We start from the raw sequence: 19784 nt of genomic DNA on the forward strand, positions 1-19784 counted from the left end.
CCCGCACCGTGCTGCCTTCCCTCTCTGTGTTGCTTCCCCACCATATCATCCCCTAGCTCCATCATCCCCGCTCTCTCTGTCTGTCCCCCCCTTTCTCTTTGCCCCCCCACCTCTCTGTCTCTTTCTCTGTCCCCAACCTTTCTCTCTCTCTCTCTCTCTGTCTGTCCCCCACCTCTCCCTCCCCTCTCTCGGTCCCCCTTTCTGCCTCTCTGTTAACCCCCCTCTACAGTCTCTCCACTCTCTTTTTCTCTCACTCTCTCTCTCTGTACCCCCCAACTCTCTCTCGCCCCACTCTGTCTGCCCCCTCGCCCACTCTCTCTCCCTCACTTTTTCTCTCTATAACCCACCCCTATACCCACCACTCTCTCTCTCTCTCTCTCTCCCTCTCTTCCCCCCTCTAGCTTTCTCGCTGACCAATGCTGAGAACGGGAACAGTGCTTCCCAACTTAGGACAGATTTGGAATTTTCTGGTGGGTTCCGTTTTTTTTAGAAGCTCGCCGGAAAACCCCAAATCTGTCCCAAGTTCGGAAGCACTGTTCCATTTTAGCATCTGTCAGCTGTGAAACTGACCTTGTGATTTTTTTTTAAAGCCAGTCTGAAGAAGCCAATGGCAAATTTCTTATCCGTGAAATTACGAGTCATGGACCCCAAAATTGTTTACCATGGACACTGGTGTCCACGTACGGACACGTTGCTGACCCCTGCCTATCTAGGGGACATTAATATTGGGGTCAGAATGACTGAGTACTTGGACAGGTATCAGTTGATCAAAGAAAATCAGCATGAAATTGTGAAGGGTAGGTAATGTCTGAGTAATCTAGTTGGATATTTTTTATTTCTTAAAAAGAGGTCACCAGCATGATGGATCTTGTCTATGTGGACCTCTAGAAGGCATTTGATAAAGTTCCACAAAAGAGAATATTAGCAGAAATAATACTGCATGGAATTTGAGGTAATCTTGCAACAAGGGTCAAAAATTGGTTAGGAAATAGGAAACAGACTAGGGATACTCTGCTTATTGGGATGTGATAAGTGGGGCAGGATTTTGCCTCTAGCATCAGGAACCCGATGTCAGAACCAATCCTAGGTCCTGACCCCACACCGAGAGGGGTGGGGGGGGCGGTGGGGGAGGTTGGGAAGTAGTCACAGCCCGTGATTTTGACAGAGGCAAGCTGCTATTGGCTGGAGGATGGGGGTCAGACACAGCCATGCTCAGATGGGCACATATGCAGGGCATCGAGATTCACAAGAAAGGTGGCTTTACTTTGACCAGCCCCGACAGGTGTAGCCACATGTCAGAGTTCCCGGAGGCAGTGCAGGGTCATGGGCTGCAAATAGAGTCCATTCAGCTCATGTGCACCACCATGGCTCAGGGCTTTGAACTCATGAGCTCCTCCATTGACAGAGTGGCCAATCTCATGGACAGCCATAAACGGCAGCACTCAACATGCATGCAGCAACTGCGCACTGACATGCACAAAATGCATGCTACGTTCTGTAGCATTGACCGGTCAGTGATGCTGATGGTGCAAAGATGTATGGTGTGGATGCCAGTTGCACCCCAACTGGTGCGCCCCTCCAGCGATTCAGAGGGCCATCATCATAGTCAGCCTTCTCAGCTCCTCTGACTGAGGATCCATCTATGCAGCAGAGCCCAATGACAGAGGATTTCCCGACATCAATGTCAGTGCAGCAGCCTCTGGAAATGTCCCCACTTGCACCTCCACAATGAGGATGACTGCCACACATCTCAACCACAAGCAGACACAAACAAGCAGGCTGCCTCCAGCTTATCCATGATCACAAGAGGAGTACTGCATTGAAGTGACCGAGTGCAGAGGCCATCACATCTGTCAAAGTAATGAATGGTTCACAGGGGTTTATTTACCTTGTTAATGTGCACTTTATTACTGTTTGCTAACACTGTAAATATTGACACATGACTCCAGACATGTAAGCTTCCATTCTTTGATGGCAAAACTTGAAAAGAGCGATGAAGTGAAAGGAAGCAAAGGTCTTTGAAAGGATACAGTGAAACCGCTGCACAGATGTGTATCATTCATTGACCATAAGAGTGGATCTATTCAAGGCTGCATCTTCAATGGAACTGTTCTCATAGGCAGCTGAAAGCGAGTTCCAGAGCTTGCAGTCCTTTGGGGTTAGAAGCGCTCTGAAGAAATATGCCTTAATCAGATTCTCCCTGGCATTGACACCACCCTGATGAGACTGTCAAGTCCTGCGCTGGTCTTGGCCACCTCCCTGCACAGCCTGAGCACCTCTCTGCTCTGCATCTTCCTCTGATGAGCTGTGTTGTTCCTGGGCCTCACCCTCTTCAAGGTCCACACCTGTTTGGAGGGCCATGTTATGGAAAGCGCAGCAGACTGCCACAATGGTGAGACCCTTGCAGGAGTTTACTGCAGGGTGGCACTTGCCCAGTCCAGGCACCAGAACCATATCTTCAGAAGCCTGATGGCCTGTTCGATGGTTGCCCTTGAGAGCAGATGGCTTCAGTTGCAGTGCCTCTACGACTATCTCAGGGTCATGTAATGGGGTGAGTAGCTGTGTCTTCAAGGGATATCCCTTGTCCCCTAGAATCCATCCACAAAGTTTGCATGGTGGCATAAAGAACTGTGGCACCCTGGACTGCCAGAGGATGAATGAGTCATGGCAGCTGCCAGGATAGTGAGTGCACACATGCATAAAGCTCTTGTTGTGGTCACAGACCAGCTGAACACTGAGGGTATGGAAGCCCTTCCTGTTGATGTATCTCACTGTCCGCTCACTCGGCACCTTGCTGGCCGATTGGGTGCAATCGATGACACTCTGCACCTGCGGAATCCAGTGATGCTGGAGAATCCCACTGTCCTTTGTGCCTGTAAGGCCCCATCTCTTTGAAATTGTTTGTACTGACCAGGTTTCGCAAATTGGGCATCAGTGACCTGTGAGATGCAATGGCGTGCAGCCACTTAAGAGACGCCACCAAGGTCTGCTGTTGATCCTTGGAAGGAGCCAGAGGTGAAGAGGTTCAAGGACATGGCAAGCAATGCTGTGAGGTGTGAGGTCTTCTGCTACGAGGGCGCAATTCACAGTGACCATCCGCCTACAGAGGTGCAGTCTCCTGGGTCACTGGTTTTCTGACATGTCCAGACAGCAGCTTCTTCGGTGGTACACACATTGCTGCGGGAATGGACTCTGGTAACTTCCTACCCCTCGTTCTTCTCCTCTGTCCTCCTCATGCCTGGGGCTCTGCCTCTGCTGCTGAGGATGGTGATCCTCATTGCTACTCAATCCAATCTCTGAAAACATTAATCCCATGTCCAGCTGTTACATTGCTTGCACTCAGTTTCACTCACAACGGTCTCTGAACTATTACAACCCGCCCCCCAGCGCCCCCCCCCCCGCAACCGACTTTATGGCTCCACGATTGCTGGACGGTCACGACTCTCCACTGCCTGAACGTGTACGGACCACTCATTCTGCTACCACTGCTTACCTGGTGGCAACTGTATGCCAATGGCTGATTGCCCCTCTCAACCATGCTTCCCTTTTATGGCCCTACCAAATTTCATGGTGCAGCCATGACTGCCTCCCTGCTGTCTTGCCACATTCTTGAACCCAGACTGTCCCTGAGCCATTGTGTAACCCGTATGCCCCCTACCAAAACTCCAAGCTGGTCCTTGAAGAGCCGGGAAGCTCATTAACAAGATCAATTGGCCATTTATCCAAATCAGGCAGGCTGTTGGGTCCCACCTTTCCCCATCCTGAGCAAATTCACCAGCGGCAGGAATGGTGACATTAAACGGGCACACTGCCCAATGGCACTAATTTTCACAACTGCCCACCTCCATAATCACCCCCCTACCCACCCCAGCCGCAGGGCCTAAAAATCCTGCCTATGATGTTCCCTAGGGATTTGAACTGCAGTCCCAGCTTTTCACCATATATATATATTAAAGATTTAGATGAAGGGAGAGAGAGTTATATGTCAAATTTTGCAGATGACATGAAGCACAGTATGTAGTGTAGTTGGGAGCAGCAAGTTACAAAAGGACTTAGACTGAGTGGGAAAAACTATGACAGATGGAGTTCAAAGTAGGGAAGTATGTGGTCATCCACTGTTGATCTGAAAAAGACAACTCGGAACATTTTCTTAATGGCGAAAGACTTGCAACTATAGGAGTAGGAAAGGGATTTAGGTGCCCAGGTGCATGAATCACTAAATTCTGCTGCACAGGTACAAACTGTTATCAAAAAGACGAATGGAATATTGGCCTCTACCTAAAAGGTGGCAGGAATTCCAAAGTGAGAGCAACTCAAGACCATAAGAAATAGGAGCAGGAGTAGACCATACAGTCGCTCAAGCCTGCTCTGTCATTCAATACGATCATGGATGATCTTCTGCCTCAACTACACATTCCTGCCCAGTCCCCATATCCCTTGATTCCCTGAGACACCATATATCTGTCCGTCTATCTCAGTTTTAAATATACTTAACAATGGAGCATCCCAACCCAATTCCAAAAATTCACAACCCTGAGTCCTAAATGACCGACTCCTTATGCTGATACTGTGCCCCATGTCCTAGATTCTTCAGCCAGAGGAAACAACCTCTCGGTGTCTACCCTGCCAAGGCCCTTCAAAATCTTGCATGTTTCAATGAGATCACCTCTCATTCTTCTGAGCTCCACAGAGTATAGAATGTACTCAGCCTCTCATTAAAGGGCAACCCTCTCATCTCAGAAACCAATCTAGTGAACCTTCGCTGTACCATCTCCAGTGCAAGTATATCCTTTCTTAAACGTGGAGACCAAAACTGCACCTAGTACTCCAGGTGTGATTACACCAAAGCCCTATACAATTGTAGCAAGACTTCCGTATTCTCTACTCCAATGCCCTTGCAATAAAGGCAATAAGTGAGCTTAGTTCAGTCCTCTGAACTCCCCAATCTGGTGCACTGCCAATGCCTACCACTGGAATCATCTGGCTTGGGCACTAATGAATTTAGGCCCTATTATTCTGTCTGTTCTCTCTGTCACAGATGATGCGTGACTTGCTGATTAGACACTTGCATCTGAATTCAAAAACACAGCCAGAATTTCACATTTGCTCCATGAAGCTATAAAATTGAGCTACAAATTCTAACTTGTACATTAGAGAAGTAAAACATTAACTCTATATACTACAGATGCATTTTAATTAAAACTATCCATATCACTCCACCTTCTATGAAGTGGTCATACAAAAAGAACAGTAGATCATTCAACAAGCATTTACAACACATTGATTTATGTTTTAATGTCCTGTTCAAAATAAGCAGCACACAATATATTGTTAGAAGAACTTGGACTACATTTTAAATGCAACTGTTGCTGCCATACTGTTCGATTTACCTAAAATGAAGCATTTATCATATTATGAGAGTACTGAAATGCATTTATAAACATGCTACCAGAAATAGCAGCTCTTGTCACACTATAATTAAACTGCTGGAACGTGTCCAAGTCTCTAGAATTGCATATGCCTGCATAAATGTTTGCAGGATAACATGGGTTTGCAGCAGATTGATACGACCAGCACAGTTTGTTTAAATGATACAAGCCTATCAATATAATAATCCCATCCCCAGGTATGTCCTGCCCATCGGCAGGACAGACCCTGCAGAGGTGGCGGCACAGTGTTAGACGGGAGGGAGGGAGTTGCCCTGAAGTCATCAACATTGACTCCGGGCGCCATGAAGTCTCATGGCATCAGGTCAAACATAGGCAAGAAAACCTCCTGCTGATTACCACCTACCGCTCCCCACCCTCCCTCACCTGATGAATCAGTACTCTATGTTGAACACCACATGGAGGAAGCACTGAGGGTGGCAAGGGTGCGGCATGTATTCTGGGTGGGGGGCTTCAATGTCCATCACCAAAAGTGGCTTGGTAGCACAATTACTGACCCAGCTGGCTGAGTCCTAAAGGAGAGACCATTGCACAGTCCTTGTGGAGACAGGTCCCATATTCACATTGAGGATACCCTCCATCGTGTTGTGTGGCACTACCGCCGTGCTAAATGGGATAGATTTCAAACAGATCTAGCAATGCAAAACTGGGCATCCATGAGGCGTTGTGAGCCAACAGCAGCAGCAGAATTGTACTCAACCACAATATGTAAACTCATGGCCCAGCATATACCCCACTCTACCATTACCATCAAGCCGAGGGATCTATCCTGGTTCAATGAAGAGTGCAGGAGGGCATGCCAGGAGCAGCACCAGGGATCACTCAAAATGAGGTGTCAACCTGGCGAAGCTACAGCCCAGGACTATTTGCGTGCCAAACAGTATAAACAGCATGTGATTGACAGAGCTAAGTGATCCCATAACCAACGGATCAGATCTAAGCTCTGCAGTCCTGCCACATCCAGTCGTGAATGGTGATGAACAATTAAACAACTGGAGGAATTGGCTCCACAAATATCCCCATCCTCAATACTGAGGGAGCCCAGCACATCAGTGCAAAAAACAAGGCTGAAGCATTTGCAACAACCTTCAGCCAGGAGTGCCGAGTGCATGAACCATCTCTGCCTTCTCCTGATGTCCCCATCATCACAGATGCCTGTCTTCAGCCAATTTGATTCACTCCACATGATAGCAAGAAACAACTGAAAGCACTGGATACTGCAAAGGCTATGGGAACTGACAACATTCCGGCAATAGTACTGAAGACCTGAGCTCCAGAACTTGCTGCACCCCTAGCCAAGCTGTTCCAGTAAAGCTACAACACTGACACCTAGCCAGCAATGTGGAAAATTGCTCAGCTATGTCCTGTACACAAAACGCAGGACAAATCCAACCCAGCCAATAACCGCCCCATCAGTCTACTCCCGATCATGAGTAAAGTGATAGCCGATAGTGCTATCAAGCAGCACTTGCTTAGCAATACCACTCAGCTCCTGACCTTGGTTCAAACATAGACAAAAAAGCTGAACTCAAGAGATGAGGTGAGAGAGACAGCTCTTAACTTCAAGGCAGCATTTGACTGAGTATGGCATTAAGGAGCCCTAGCAAAACTGGAGTCAATGGTAATCAGGGGGAAAACTCTCCACTGACTGGAGTCATACCTAGCACAAAGGAGGATGGTTGTGGTTGTTGGAGGTCAATCATCTCAGCTCCAGGACATCACTGCAGGAGTTCCTCAGGGTAATATCCTATCTTCTGCTGCTTCATCAATGACCTTCCTTCAATCATAAGGTCAGAAATGGGGATGTTTGTTGATGATTGTACTATGTTCAGCACCATTCGCGACTCCTCAGATGCTGAAGCAGCATATGTCCATTTGAAGCAAGACCTGGACAATATCCAGGCTTGGGCTAATAAGTGGCAAGTAACATTCGTGCCACACAAGTGCCAGGCAATGACTATATCAAACAGGAGAGAAACTAACCATCTCCCCTTGACATTGAATGGCATTACCATCGCTGAATCCCCCACTAACATCCTGGAGGTTACCATTGACCAGAAACTGAACTGGAGTACCCATATAAATACCATGCCTACAACAGCAGGTCAGAGGCTAGGAATCCTGCAGCAAGTAAAACACCACCAACTCCTCAAAGCCTGTCCACCATCTATAAGGCACAAGTCAGGGGTGTGATGGAATACTCTCCACTTGATTGGATGGGTGCAGCTCCAACAACACTCAAGAAGCTCGACGCCATCCAGGACAAAGCAGCCCGCTTGATTGGCACCCTGTCCACAAACATTCACTCCCTCCACCATCGACGCACAGTGGCAGCAGTGTGTACCATCTACAAGATGCACTGCAGCAATGCACCAAGGCTCATTAGACTGCACCTTCCAAACCCGCAACCTCTACCACTTAGAAGGACAAGGGCAGCAGATGCATGGTAAAACCACCACCTGCAAGTTCCCCTCCAAACCACTCATCATCCTGACTTGGAACTATATCGCCGTTCCTTCACTGTCGATGGGTCCAAATCCTGCAACTCCGATCCTAACAGCACTGTGGGTGTACCTACCCACATGGACTGCAGCAGTTCAAGAAGGCAGCTCACCACCACCTTAGCAACAGCAATTAGGGATGGGCAATAAATGTTGTCCTAGCCAGCAAAGCCCACATCCCATGAATGAATAAAAAAAATACAGCTTTTGTCTGTCTGAATTTTCTGATTGGTCAGTGGTTTGATTTGGTGGGCAGAGCCTGGCACTCACGCCGCAGTTACTGGGCCCTGGCTCTCGCCACTCCCAACTTCGCTTACTAGCCCCTGGTCCCTGCCACTCCCCAGCCTCGCTTACGGGCCCCCGGTGCCCGCGGCTCCCTGGATTTGCTTACTGGCCCCACAGCACTCCCCAGGCTGAGTTACTGTGCTCCTGACAACAATAGGGGTGCAACAAGGTGGGGCAAGGCATGCTGGGAATGATATGCAAGAGAGGGAGAGGAGGGGACGGCTTGGGATTGGGGCGGAGAGAGGCCTGTGAGGTGTGGAATGGAGAATAGCGATGGAATGGCATGGGAGGGGTAGAATGGGGGATGGGGATGGCACAAGGAGGGGTGGAATGGGGATATGAGAGAAATTAAAGGAATGGAACAGGTATGGCATAACAGGGATGGCATGGCAAGGGGTTTTAAAGAAGTACTGTTGCAATAAAGATACTAATCTCACCGCAAGTGTTTTGCGGGTCTCTGCTCATTCATAAATATTTTTCATTACTGAAGTTTAAACACTATTGACTGTCTGAAAAGGCTCTTACAATGCAAAGCTCTTGACTCCATTATAGCTGTAGCAAATATAGACATTACCCTCTTAGTGTTTAAAGCGTTCAAATATAATTCAGAACTGAAAGCTCTGAAGAGTGACTTCTGACAACAAATGACTGACATGTTGATCGGGTTTCCTATCACTTAAAACATGATGTATCCGGGTCACACATTACCAACTACTGTAGTCACCAACACTTGTAATGCTCTTTCTGTTGTGATTACACACCAATGAATAACTATTTGTTCTAGGCTCTGACAGCATAAGTGAAAGAATAGCACCCTCGCCATCTTCTCAGGGCAACCAGAGATAAGAAGATAACATAAGAACTAGGAGCACGAGTAGGCAATTCAGCCCCTCGAGCCTGCTCTGTTATTCAATACGATGGGCAATAATGATCTTGCTGGTGACATCCACATACAGAGCATGAATTTTTTAAAAATGCCTGCACTCAGTCTTTTAACCCACAAGGACAGACAGTTGTACTCAGTTCCCAGTGGCATTGAAGAGGAAATGGGGAGGAGATCCATTGCATCAGGTCTTGTTCCCCACAACAGTGCCCCAAAGTTCAAGGGATTCACTGAAAGGGTAGAGTGAGGCTTGTGTCTGCATTAAGTGCAGACCCAGAGTGAGCATTACAATGAGACAGAAGGGGCCTTTCCAATCCCCGTCCGCACTTTCCTCTCTCTATACCTGTGGAGTGCCCAAATGGAATCTGGTAGTGGGGCTTATGTCAAAGCAGATGATCAATAGAGGTCCTCTGTTGATTCAGAATGTTAATCTAATGGGCAGTGGCAATAACCAACATGTTGTCCAAAATATGACTTTAAATATACCATCCACTGTTAGAAAGCTGCATTCTACTCACTCTACAAATTTAGCTTTTGCATACATTCATACTACCTGTTCTAAATCAGTACTTCTAGTGGATAGTTTAGGGATTTTAAGATTACTTAAAATTCACAAAATTACCTTCAACATCAGGGCTCAGATAATTCCGTATTTCATTGAGAATGAAGTTAATCTCCTGCTCTTGAGGAACGGGCTTAGATGTAATCTCTGTTGGAGTGTCAGTGGTTCCTGCAATGACCATTTTCTCCCACGGTAAGAAAAATATAACTCGGCCATCACTAGTTGCTGGGTCAAGCAGTCCCATGGCTTCAGGGCTATATGGAGAATGCCAAGATTATTTTCAAAATCTACTTCCTGTATTAAAGTCATCCAATGTATGTATTGTGAAAAACATTGAGTTTAATTAGTTCTTAAAATATGCTCACCAGTCCTTGCACTCAGTTTATAAACAGAACTGCAGTAAGTACAACTACATGGCAACTTGTACCAGAGTGTTTAGAAAATAATTAATAATATGGTTTGCTGCCTCATGTACAGATATCATCATGAATCCAAATAATGGCTCAAGCAGAACAATTAACACTTTCCTAGAACATTGTTTTTATACAAATGGGGAAGAAAGGGAAAAACTAAAGTCCAAGCACTATATTAGCAACTCAACTGACTTATGCTTATCTACATTAAGTAGCAAGCTGCTTCAAAGTTCCAATGTTAAGGAAAAATATCTCCCTATTACAGCATTCAACTGTTTCTTGAGTACATTGTCCTGTCTTCAACCACGTTTCTTGCCACCCATTCCAGTTGTTATTCACACTCTGTATAAAGAAATATTGTCTGATTGCTGTCCTAAACCTGCCCTTCATAACCCTGAATCTGTGGCCTCTTCTATTGCTCCCCTGATGTATCTGAAATTATTGCAGAGGATTTATTTCTTACAATGCTTCACATACCTCTATAAGGTCAGGCCTCTCTTTGAGGCCAGAGAAGCCAGATTAACAAGTCTGTCCTCATAGCTCTTCAGCTTACAACTAGAAATCTGTTTCAACACTCTCCCTTGCACCTCCCATCAGGGCCTATAAGGCCCACATATGTTGTGACAAATAGAACTACGCACAATACTCCAGGTGCAGCCTGACCAGAAGGTTGTGCAGCTTCATCATGACTACTAGAGATGTGAACTCACTTCGACAATATAACCCAGGATCCTGCTTTCTTTCTTTATTGTCACCTCACCCATCTCTTTCTCCAAATACATCCTACATTCCACTTACAACAGTTTATTAAATTAATTAATAAAAAGGTCATTTTCAAAAAACTGCAGTGAATGCTAGAGATCTGACATTACAATTCCAGGTGATTGTAATGGAGAATTTGCAGACATATTTTACTACAGTAATTCTGAGCTATGGTGGGATTTGATTTTGAATCCAAAATCAATTTTTTTTCCCACCCATAATGTGTAAATACATGTTACACATCTCATTTATAGTAACAGAACATTTGGCTATAAATTCTTATTAAATGATTAATTTTGTACAGATTGTGCCTTTCTTAATCTTTATAACAGAAATTATTCAGCCTTTGCCTCATGCACCTTTGACAATAATGCTTAAAGTTAATACCTGAAATTAAAATTAAGATAATAGTGTGAAATAATCAATTTCACTAAATCAGTTACTTTCAATTGAGTGGTTACGAGAAGTTTTATTACAAAACACTTTGCGTATTCCTATTCAAATTTCTAAAGTGAAATGAAATTAAAAATAAAATGAACCAGGGAAGCTGATTATTGCATTAAAAAAAAACTTTTATGTGATTTGCCTTACGGATTAGACCTGGACACATACTGAAAAATCATGTACCTAAAAGATCAGAAACTGAAGGGTCCTTTTCAGTCACACAATGATTACCTTTGTCCACATTACTTTTTATTTACATTAAATGATTATCCAGCTTATTATACTCTGATGCAGGATTGTCTATTCTTCACATCGGAGCGCACAGAAATTTTCAGTTGCAGTGTAAAGTGGAAGAAAGTAGAGTGTACTTCACCATTGTGTTGACAGATAGTCAATAGTGGTGTAATAAAACGAACTAAAAATGAGTAAGATTTGGTTTTAGGTTTTTGAAAATTTTTTTGTATTGTATTTAGTTACCTATAATGTATTTAGTTACCTATAATAACCAGGCAAGACAATGTGCACACCGGCACTAGGCTGACAAATCTTTTCCACTCCCTTATCATCCATTTCACGCAATGAATCTGTGAAAGGTCCTGTAGCATTGATAACACATTTGGCTTTCAGATCAAAAAGTTCCCCTGTGAAAGAAAACAACACTGATCAGGCAACCATCTGTCCCCACAGAATAATAGTTCTGGATTATTAACTTCTCAGTGAACAAATCTCCACAACTAAGTGGATAAAATTGTTTAGGAACAATCTCCAAATATTGAAATGATACATGCCAAATGGTGTATCACTGCACTTTGAAACAAAATATATAATGTTAAACATACTTCATAAACATCAGAAAATATATCCTTTAACCTTTTAAGATTTTTACATGATATAACCACAAAAATCAATAATCCTTTACAACTGTGTATTTTAATTCATATTTTATTACTCAAACTATACATTATCAATATGCATGCTGGCGACTAGGTGTTTCTCACTTCGTTGCAGAGCACAGCTGTTTTATTCAGGTAGCGGGTAAATAGGGAGGCCTTCAGGTGGCTTTCCACCCAAATGTATACTTGAATTGAATAAGTAGCACTGAGAATCCTGACGGACACAGCAAAGTGAATGAGTCAGTACAAAGAAGAAAGTCAACATACTAATTCGGGAAATTTATTTTGTGTGGGCGGTCAAAAAAAAATCAGCCGGAGCTTCTGGGGAAATGCAAACTTCAGGCTGATCATTTGACAATTCAATGAGATTTTCCTTTGGTGACAAATTAGCTGCAGTTAGCCCGCTAAAGAAGTTTCCTGGCCAAACTGTTACCTTTCATTATTTCCTTCGTTGTTCTTAAGACGTGGGCAATGCTGTCAAGGCCACATTGATTGTCCATCTTTAGTGGCCTTGGAATTTGGTGAGCTTTCTCTTCCAACCAATGCAATGCTTGTAGTGATTCGGTTCCCACAGTGCTGTTAGGTAGGGAATTCTAGGATCCTGAAGCAGCGCCGATGAAGGAACAGCGATGAATAAATAACTCAGGATAGCGCAAGACTTGGATGGGAATTTGGAAGTGATGTTATACCCCAGACATTGCTGCTCTTGTCCTTCTCGGTGGTGGAGGTAGCCTGGGAGGGTGGTGTTGTTCAAATAATCTTGGTGAGGGGCTGCAGAATATCCTGTAGGTCATGAAGCACACAGCTGCAATGCACTGGTGTTGAAGGAGGAAGATATGAAGTCCAGTGGGAATGGCACCAGTAAAGCAAATTGCTCAGTCTTGGATAGTGTTTAACTTAGTTGAGCCTGCACCCATCCAGGCAAATGGTGAATATTGAATCTCATGCTTGACATGAGCCTTGTAGAAGGCAAATTACACAGTTTAGGTGTTTGCAGAGATCTTCCGCCACATTACTGGCTATGAGCTTCTCAGTGGATCACACATGGCTGGTCTGCATCCTTGTCACGTCTGTCAGTTTGGTCAATCACTACAGCTGAGCTGGTAGTTGTGTCAGTATTTTTGGATAAACTTACTCATCCAACTGACCAGGAATTTATTTCACCTGTTGTTTGGATAAGAAGGAGTTGATAGAAGAGGTATTCTTCTTTCATTTGTGGCTCTCCAGTGTTATCAAAATATACACAAGCAGTTGCACAACATTGGGAAAGTCAGGATACTCCTCAAATTAAATGGCAAAGAATGGACTCATGTAAATATCATTAACAGTGGGAGAATTCCAGGTATTATCTTTTCTTTTTCAGGCCTTTGCCAACAGCGCAGGCACACTGCCAGCACTATATTTTGTTTCTCCCACCCAAATCACCGCTGGATGTAAACAGCACTAACAGAGCTGTGTATGTATTCAAAATAGAGAAAACTTTGCTGTCAATTCATTCACAAACTATTCTGCCAGTTTTCCTTCCTCCACTCCTCTCCTGAACCATCAGTTTCTGAGTCATGGTTCCACAAGAACACAAGAAATAGGAGGAGTAGACCATATGGCCCATCGAGCCTGCTCTGCCATTCAAAATGAACGTGGCTGATCTTAGGCCTCAACTCCACCTTCCCGCCTGTTTGCCATATCCCTTGATTCTCTGAGATACCAAAAGTCTGTCTATCCCAGACTTAAATTCAACGATGGAGCATCCACAACTCTCTGAGGTAGAGAATTCCAAAGATTCACAACCCTTTGAGTGAAGTAATTTCTCTTCATTTCAGTCCTAAGTGATTGGTCCCTTATCCTGAGACTATGCTCCCATGTTTTAGATTCCTCAATCTCTCAGTGTCTACCCTATCCAGCCCTTCAGAATCTTGTATATTTCTATGAGATCGCCTCTCATTCTTCTAAACTCCAGAGAATATAGGCTCCATTTCCTCAGCCTCTCATCATAGGACAACTCCCTCATCCCAGGGATCAATTTAGTGAACCTTCGCTGTACTGCCTACAATGCAAGTATATCCTTTCTTAAATGTGGAGACCAAAACTGCACACAGTGTTCCAGATGTAGTCTCGCCAAAATCCTGTACAACTGTAGCAAGACTTCTTTACTTCTGTACTCCAATCCCCTTGCAATAAAGGCCAATGTGCCATCTGCCTTCCTAATTGATTGCTGTACCTGCATGCTAACTTTCCGCATTCCTTGTACAAGCATACCTATGTCTCTTTGAACATCAACACTTACAAGTTTCACATCTTTTTAAAAAATTCTGCTTTTCTATTCTTATGACCAAAGTGAATAACTTCACACTTCCCTACATTATACTCCATCTGCCATTTTGATGCCCACTCACTGAAACTGTCTATATCTCTTTGCAGCCTGTGTCCTTCCCACAGCTTATCTTTTCACCTACCATTGTATCATCAGCAAACTTAGATACATTACTTTCTGTCTCTTCATCTAAGTCATTAACACAGATTGTAAATAGCTGAGGTCCCAGCACTGATCCTTGCAGCACTCCACTATTTACTGCATGCCAACTTGAAAATGCCCCGTTTATGTTTTTGCTTCCTGTCCATTAACCATTCATCTATCCATGCTAATATATTACCACAACTCCACAAGCCCTTATCTTGCCTATTAACCTTTTTTGTGGCACCTTATTGAATGCCTTTTGGAAATCCAGGTATACTACATTTACTGGTTCTGCTTTATCTAATTACACCCTCAAAAAACGCTAATAAATTTGTCAAACAAGACTTCCCTTTAGTAAAACTATGTTGACTTGTTTAATCATACTGTGCATTAAGACTTCCTTAGTAATAGATTCCATCATTTTCCTAACAACTGATGTTAAGCTAACTGGCCTGTAGTTCCCCATTTTCTCTCTCCCTCTTTTCTTATAAAGCATTGTAACATTTGTCAACTTCCAATCTGATGGGACCATTCCTGAATCTAAGGAATTTGGAAAATCATAGCTCGCGCATCCACTATCTCTGCAGCTATCTTTTGGAACCCTAGGGTGTAGGCCATCAGATCCTGGAGATCTGTCATATTTTAGTCCCTGAAGTTTCTCCAATACTTTTACTCAGCTGATATTAATTTCCATAATTTCTTCACTCTTTTTAGCCCCTAGGTTACTGTCTATTTCTGGTATGAAACTTATGACACAAAATATTTGTTTAATGCCTCTGCCATTTCCTCATTCCCCATGATCATTTCTCCTGTCTCTGCTTCTAAGGGACCAACGTTTACTTTAGCTACTCTCTTCCTTTTAAAAACTGATAAAAGATCTTACAATCTGTTTTTATATTACTAGCTAGTTTACTCTCATTCTATTTTTTCCTTTACATCAACTTTTTGGTGGCCCTTTGCTGGTTTCTAAAACACTCCAAATCCTCAGACTTGCTACTCTTTTTTTGCAACATTGTAAGCTTCTGCATTTAATCTAATACTATCCTTAACTTCTTGAGTGAGCCATAGATGGGTCTTTATTGCTGAGTTTTTGTTTTTCAATGGAATGTATTTTTGTTGAACATTTTGAATTGTTTCTTTAAAAGTTTCTCACTGTTCATTTACCACCATACATTTTAGTCTATTTACCCAATTTACCTTATCCAGTCCTCCCCTCATACCTAAGTAATTGGCTTTGTTTAAGATTCTTGTCTGTGATTGGAATATGTCATTTTAGAACTTAACATGGAATTCAATGGCATTATGATCACTATTTTTCAGTGGATCTTTTACTATGACATTACTAATTAACCCTGCTTCATTACACAATACTAGATCTAAGAGAGCTTTATCCCGAGTCGGTTCCACAACATATTGCTCCAAGAAACTGTCCCAAAAACATTCTACAAACTCATCTTCTAGACCCTCTTGCCAATTTCATTGTCCCAGACTATATGAAGATTGAAGACCCCCACAATTATTACATTGCCTTTGTTACAAGCTCCAATAAATTCTTGTTTAATGTTCTGTCCAACGGTATAACTATTATTAGGGGGCCTATAAACCACTCCCACCAGTGTTTTCTGATTCTTGCCCAAGTGCTATGAACCCTTGGGGACTTTGCCCAAATGCCCACTCTATATATGTGGGTCAAGGCAACAACTGATAGCAGACTATTGTGGGAAGCATCATAGCCAAGCTGTGTCCTCGCCTCAGGCAACAACCACACATGTACACTATCCAGCCAAGGTAGCAATCAGGAGCAAGAAGCTGGGTGCCTCTGCCACTACCAAATGTACAAGTCGCAACATGAGGCAGGAAAATAATGGACAAACCGTTCAAATGGAATTGCTCCATTCCCACTCCATTGCTGCCACTCTCCCATTCTAACGCAACCAGTTATGGGGGTGGAGTCAGCTGGGAACCTCGTGCATAAATCCTAATTAGGGTCCTATGATGTCAATAGGACTCCAAAGGCATTTTAATTGGGACCACGTTGGGAGGCAGCTATGACTTTCCAACCAGGATTTGGAAAGGATGAAGAGGCCCTTCAGGTAAGTGAAATAAATTTCCTTTGCAGGGTTAGAGGAAGCAACAATGCTCCTCCAGGCCATACAACGGAACTTAGTGGCCACCTCTGGCCCCGAAAAAAATGCAGAGACTGCACTTCAAAAGTAATGTCTTGGATGCGAACCACCCGGGACATGATGAGGTGCTTTACAAACACAGGTTCTTTCGATGTTTTCATCTATAGTTATGTTTACTATGCAATCCAAATTTGACAGCGGTTTTTTTTCCAAGAAGTAAAATCATACCTGGATATAGCTCCAATCTTCAGCCAAAAAATTATATCAGGGCGAGTCCAAAATTTCAATTAGTTTGAATATCAACACATGCCATATGTCATTTACACAGGTACCTCAATGCCTTCAGCTACAGTGAGCATGAGTGTAAATTAGACTGAATAAAAACTGAGTTAAATGCCCTTAAAATGACCCATCTATCTCAAAAAGTAAAATAATGGCATTGGTATTGAGGCAGTTAACATTCTTTGTGACTTGTACATACCTGTTTCAATGTTCTTGCACTTAGCACCACATACATATTCTTTACCGGTGTCCGGATCTCCGATTTTCAGTAGGCTCACCGCTTCAACATAATTGGCTATGGCAGCACCGTACCTGGCAGCAGTCAGAGCGATAGTAAGGTTCATTCGTGCATCGTTGTGTTGTCCTGCAGCAGGGGACAGATTCCAAGGGAGGACATGAGTCACCTCAAGCCACTGACATGTGGTATGGAAGTGTGTCAGAACAGATATGTCATATCTGTCCCTGTCAGATTTAATACATCTCATTTTCAGCCAAGACTTAGAATAATAATTCTAAGACTAATTTACAGCACTCACCACTTTAAAGGCCCCAACAGTGTTAATTAACATTCCCCGCAAGCCACACAACATGAAAGGATTCTGGTAAGAAATAGTTTGGTGCTGCGATTCATGTATAAATCCTTCAACTGGTTTAGAAAATCAGCAGTGATCTATCCCCCAAGTCAAAGGTTGTAAGTTCTTCAATTTAAAGGTGCTAAAAGGTGAAAAATGAACAAAGCCTGATTTCATTAGCAAGTGATTCTTATGTACATCATTAAAGATTTATTGCAAAAAAATCTCTGGTAAAAGAGAAAGGAGAATAGAGATGATTAATCACATTTAATGTTGGTGTCTTGAGGGATTTCTTCTATTTATTATTGCAACTGAAGTTAAAAATCATGAATGTTGTGCTGTGAGCAAAATTGCTCTGCATTGCAGAGGCACAGACTCTGTGTGCCCTGAATTTATAATAACTAGGGGCTAGGTAACTGCTAGTAAGGTTAATGCTACAACAAACTAACAGCAATTTTACCAACCATCTCAAGAGAGATGAGGGGCAGTTTTTGCAATCAACTGCCAGTAATACTGACTGCTGCCATATTTGGTTAGCATGCAGGGCATAAAATTATTTCCAGTTACTAAATCAGAACAGAAAGAAATGTTTATCCGACTATATATATTTAGCTTTACCCAGTTTTTCTGTTAAACCAGTTGTAATTTGTTGCAGAGCTTTTCAATATTCACTCAAGTTATCCATAATCCTTTCTGCTACAAAATATACAAGACATGTATGTGAACTAGAATTAGGACAATATATGCAATATGTGTATGTAGTTAAATCCCCTTAAACATTTCCTCCACAAATATAACAAAACAATGACTACAAAAAGTCACTTTATTCTTCAATTTTGAAATTCCAATTTTGTTCTGCAATTCATAAGCAATCATAACTATTTCTTTCTCATTGTACACTTCTATCCAATTAAAATAATTAAACCTTGAAAATGATGATCTCTAATAAAATACAAATTGATAACCTCTGGTCATACTTCAAGTTGCAACTATTCGAATTAGTAATCTTGCTAAATAAATAAAACTGAGGATATTTAAAGGTTCAGTAAACCAGATAGCAAAGATTTCTCATGCAGCACTCTTTAAAAAAAAAATATAGCTCAACTACACACACAACCATCAAGTCAGTGAGCAAAGCCAATTTAATCTGTAGCTCTCCCTTAGGTAAGCATAGTTCAGTGTCCTGCCCCCACCCCAACCTCAGCCATAATCCCCATTTCCTAAAGGAAGAGTGTGCATTGAAGTGAAGAAAATTCTGCAGTGGAATAAAACGATCTAAAATGACAGGGACAATAATGACAATGAATTTCATGTCTCCAAGTCATGAGCTTGCAATGCTTGACTGGGCTGACTTGTCCAATTAAATTGTTGCAGGTACAGCGGGAGACACAGTTATCATCTGCATGCTTGTGGGGATGGCTCCTCTGGGCTAGTGAACTGTTGTCGAATGCAAAGCACGCCTGTTTTGTTACAAGAAGACAACCTAAAGGCTCTAATGCACATATCTAAGCACAGGAATATACTTCCTGACAAACACAAGAAGACTGTCTTGTAAGATTGCTTAAGCCCCACATCATACAGTGCATAAATAACTGATCTACCAAGAAAAGCGCATCTAAATACCAAGAAGCCTTGCCATGGCTTCCAAGTAATGTGTCTTCTTCAATATTCTTTCAGCTGCATGAATGAATCTGACAGATCACTGCTCAGATTTCAGTCACATTCCATAAAAAAAATATGTTGCCTTTTTGCCTTCCAAGAGAATCCGGATATCAACAAATGCTAAATGAAGTCTGACAAGTACCCCTAAGAAACAAAGTAGTGAGTTTGCGGCGACAAAGGAAACCTTGAATAAATGGAACATGCTGTATACACCCAGGCTAACAACTAACATATGGTTTGATTTTCTTATGCCAACATAGAGCACATCTACCCTCCAGTAAAGCAGATTCTTGCACTAGTCTCTGGCCTGTGAATGTTGCAGCTTGCATGTGAAGTTTCTATGAAAGCTTGAATTAATCCAGGTGCAAGGGTTGGGTATTGGTTCTTCACCCTGGGACAAGAGTTCAAATCTAGTTGAGAATAAAATGGGGAGATCACCTTGTGTTTACACCCAGGAAAACTGGATCATTGGGGCACAAGAGACAATTGGGCCAGTC

At 43.0% G+C, this 19784-nt stretch overlaps 1 protein-coding gene across 4 annotated transcripts in view; it reads right to left on the reverse strand.

Annotated features, from left to right (window-relative positions):
• gpd2 (glycerol-3-phosphate dehydrogenase 2 (mitochondrial)) overlaps nt 1-19784 on the reverse strand; it is a 166403-nt gene that overhangs the window by 43158 nt on the left and 103461 nt on the right. For all 4 annotated transcript variants that reach the window (XM_068035296.1, XM_068035298.1, XM_068035297.1 and 1 more), the window contains 3 exons: nt 17253-17417; nt 11794-11938; nt 9739-9932 (listed from right to left, as the gene is read on the reverse strand). In XM_068035296.1, the coding sequence (XP_067891397.1) occupies nt 9739-9932; nt 11794-11938; nt 17253-17417 (504 nt within the window). The remainder of the gene's footprint in view (nt 1-9738; nt 9933-11793; nt 11939-17252; nt 17418-19784) is intronic.

Source organism: Heterodontus francisci, chromosome 7, assembly GCF_036365525.1.
Source record: "Heterodontus francisci isolate sHetFra1 chromosome 7, sHetFra1.hap1, whole genome shotgun sequence".
NCBI classification, from domain to species: domain Eukaryota; kingdom Metazoa; phylum Chordata; class Chondrichthyes; order Heterodontiformes; family Heterodontidae; genus Heterodontus; species Heterodontus francisci.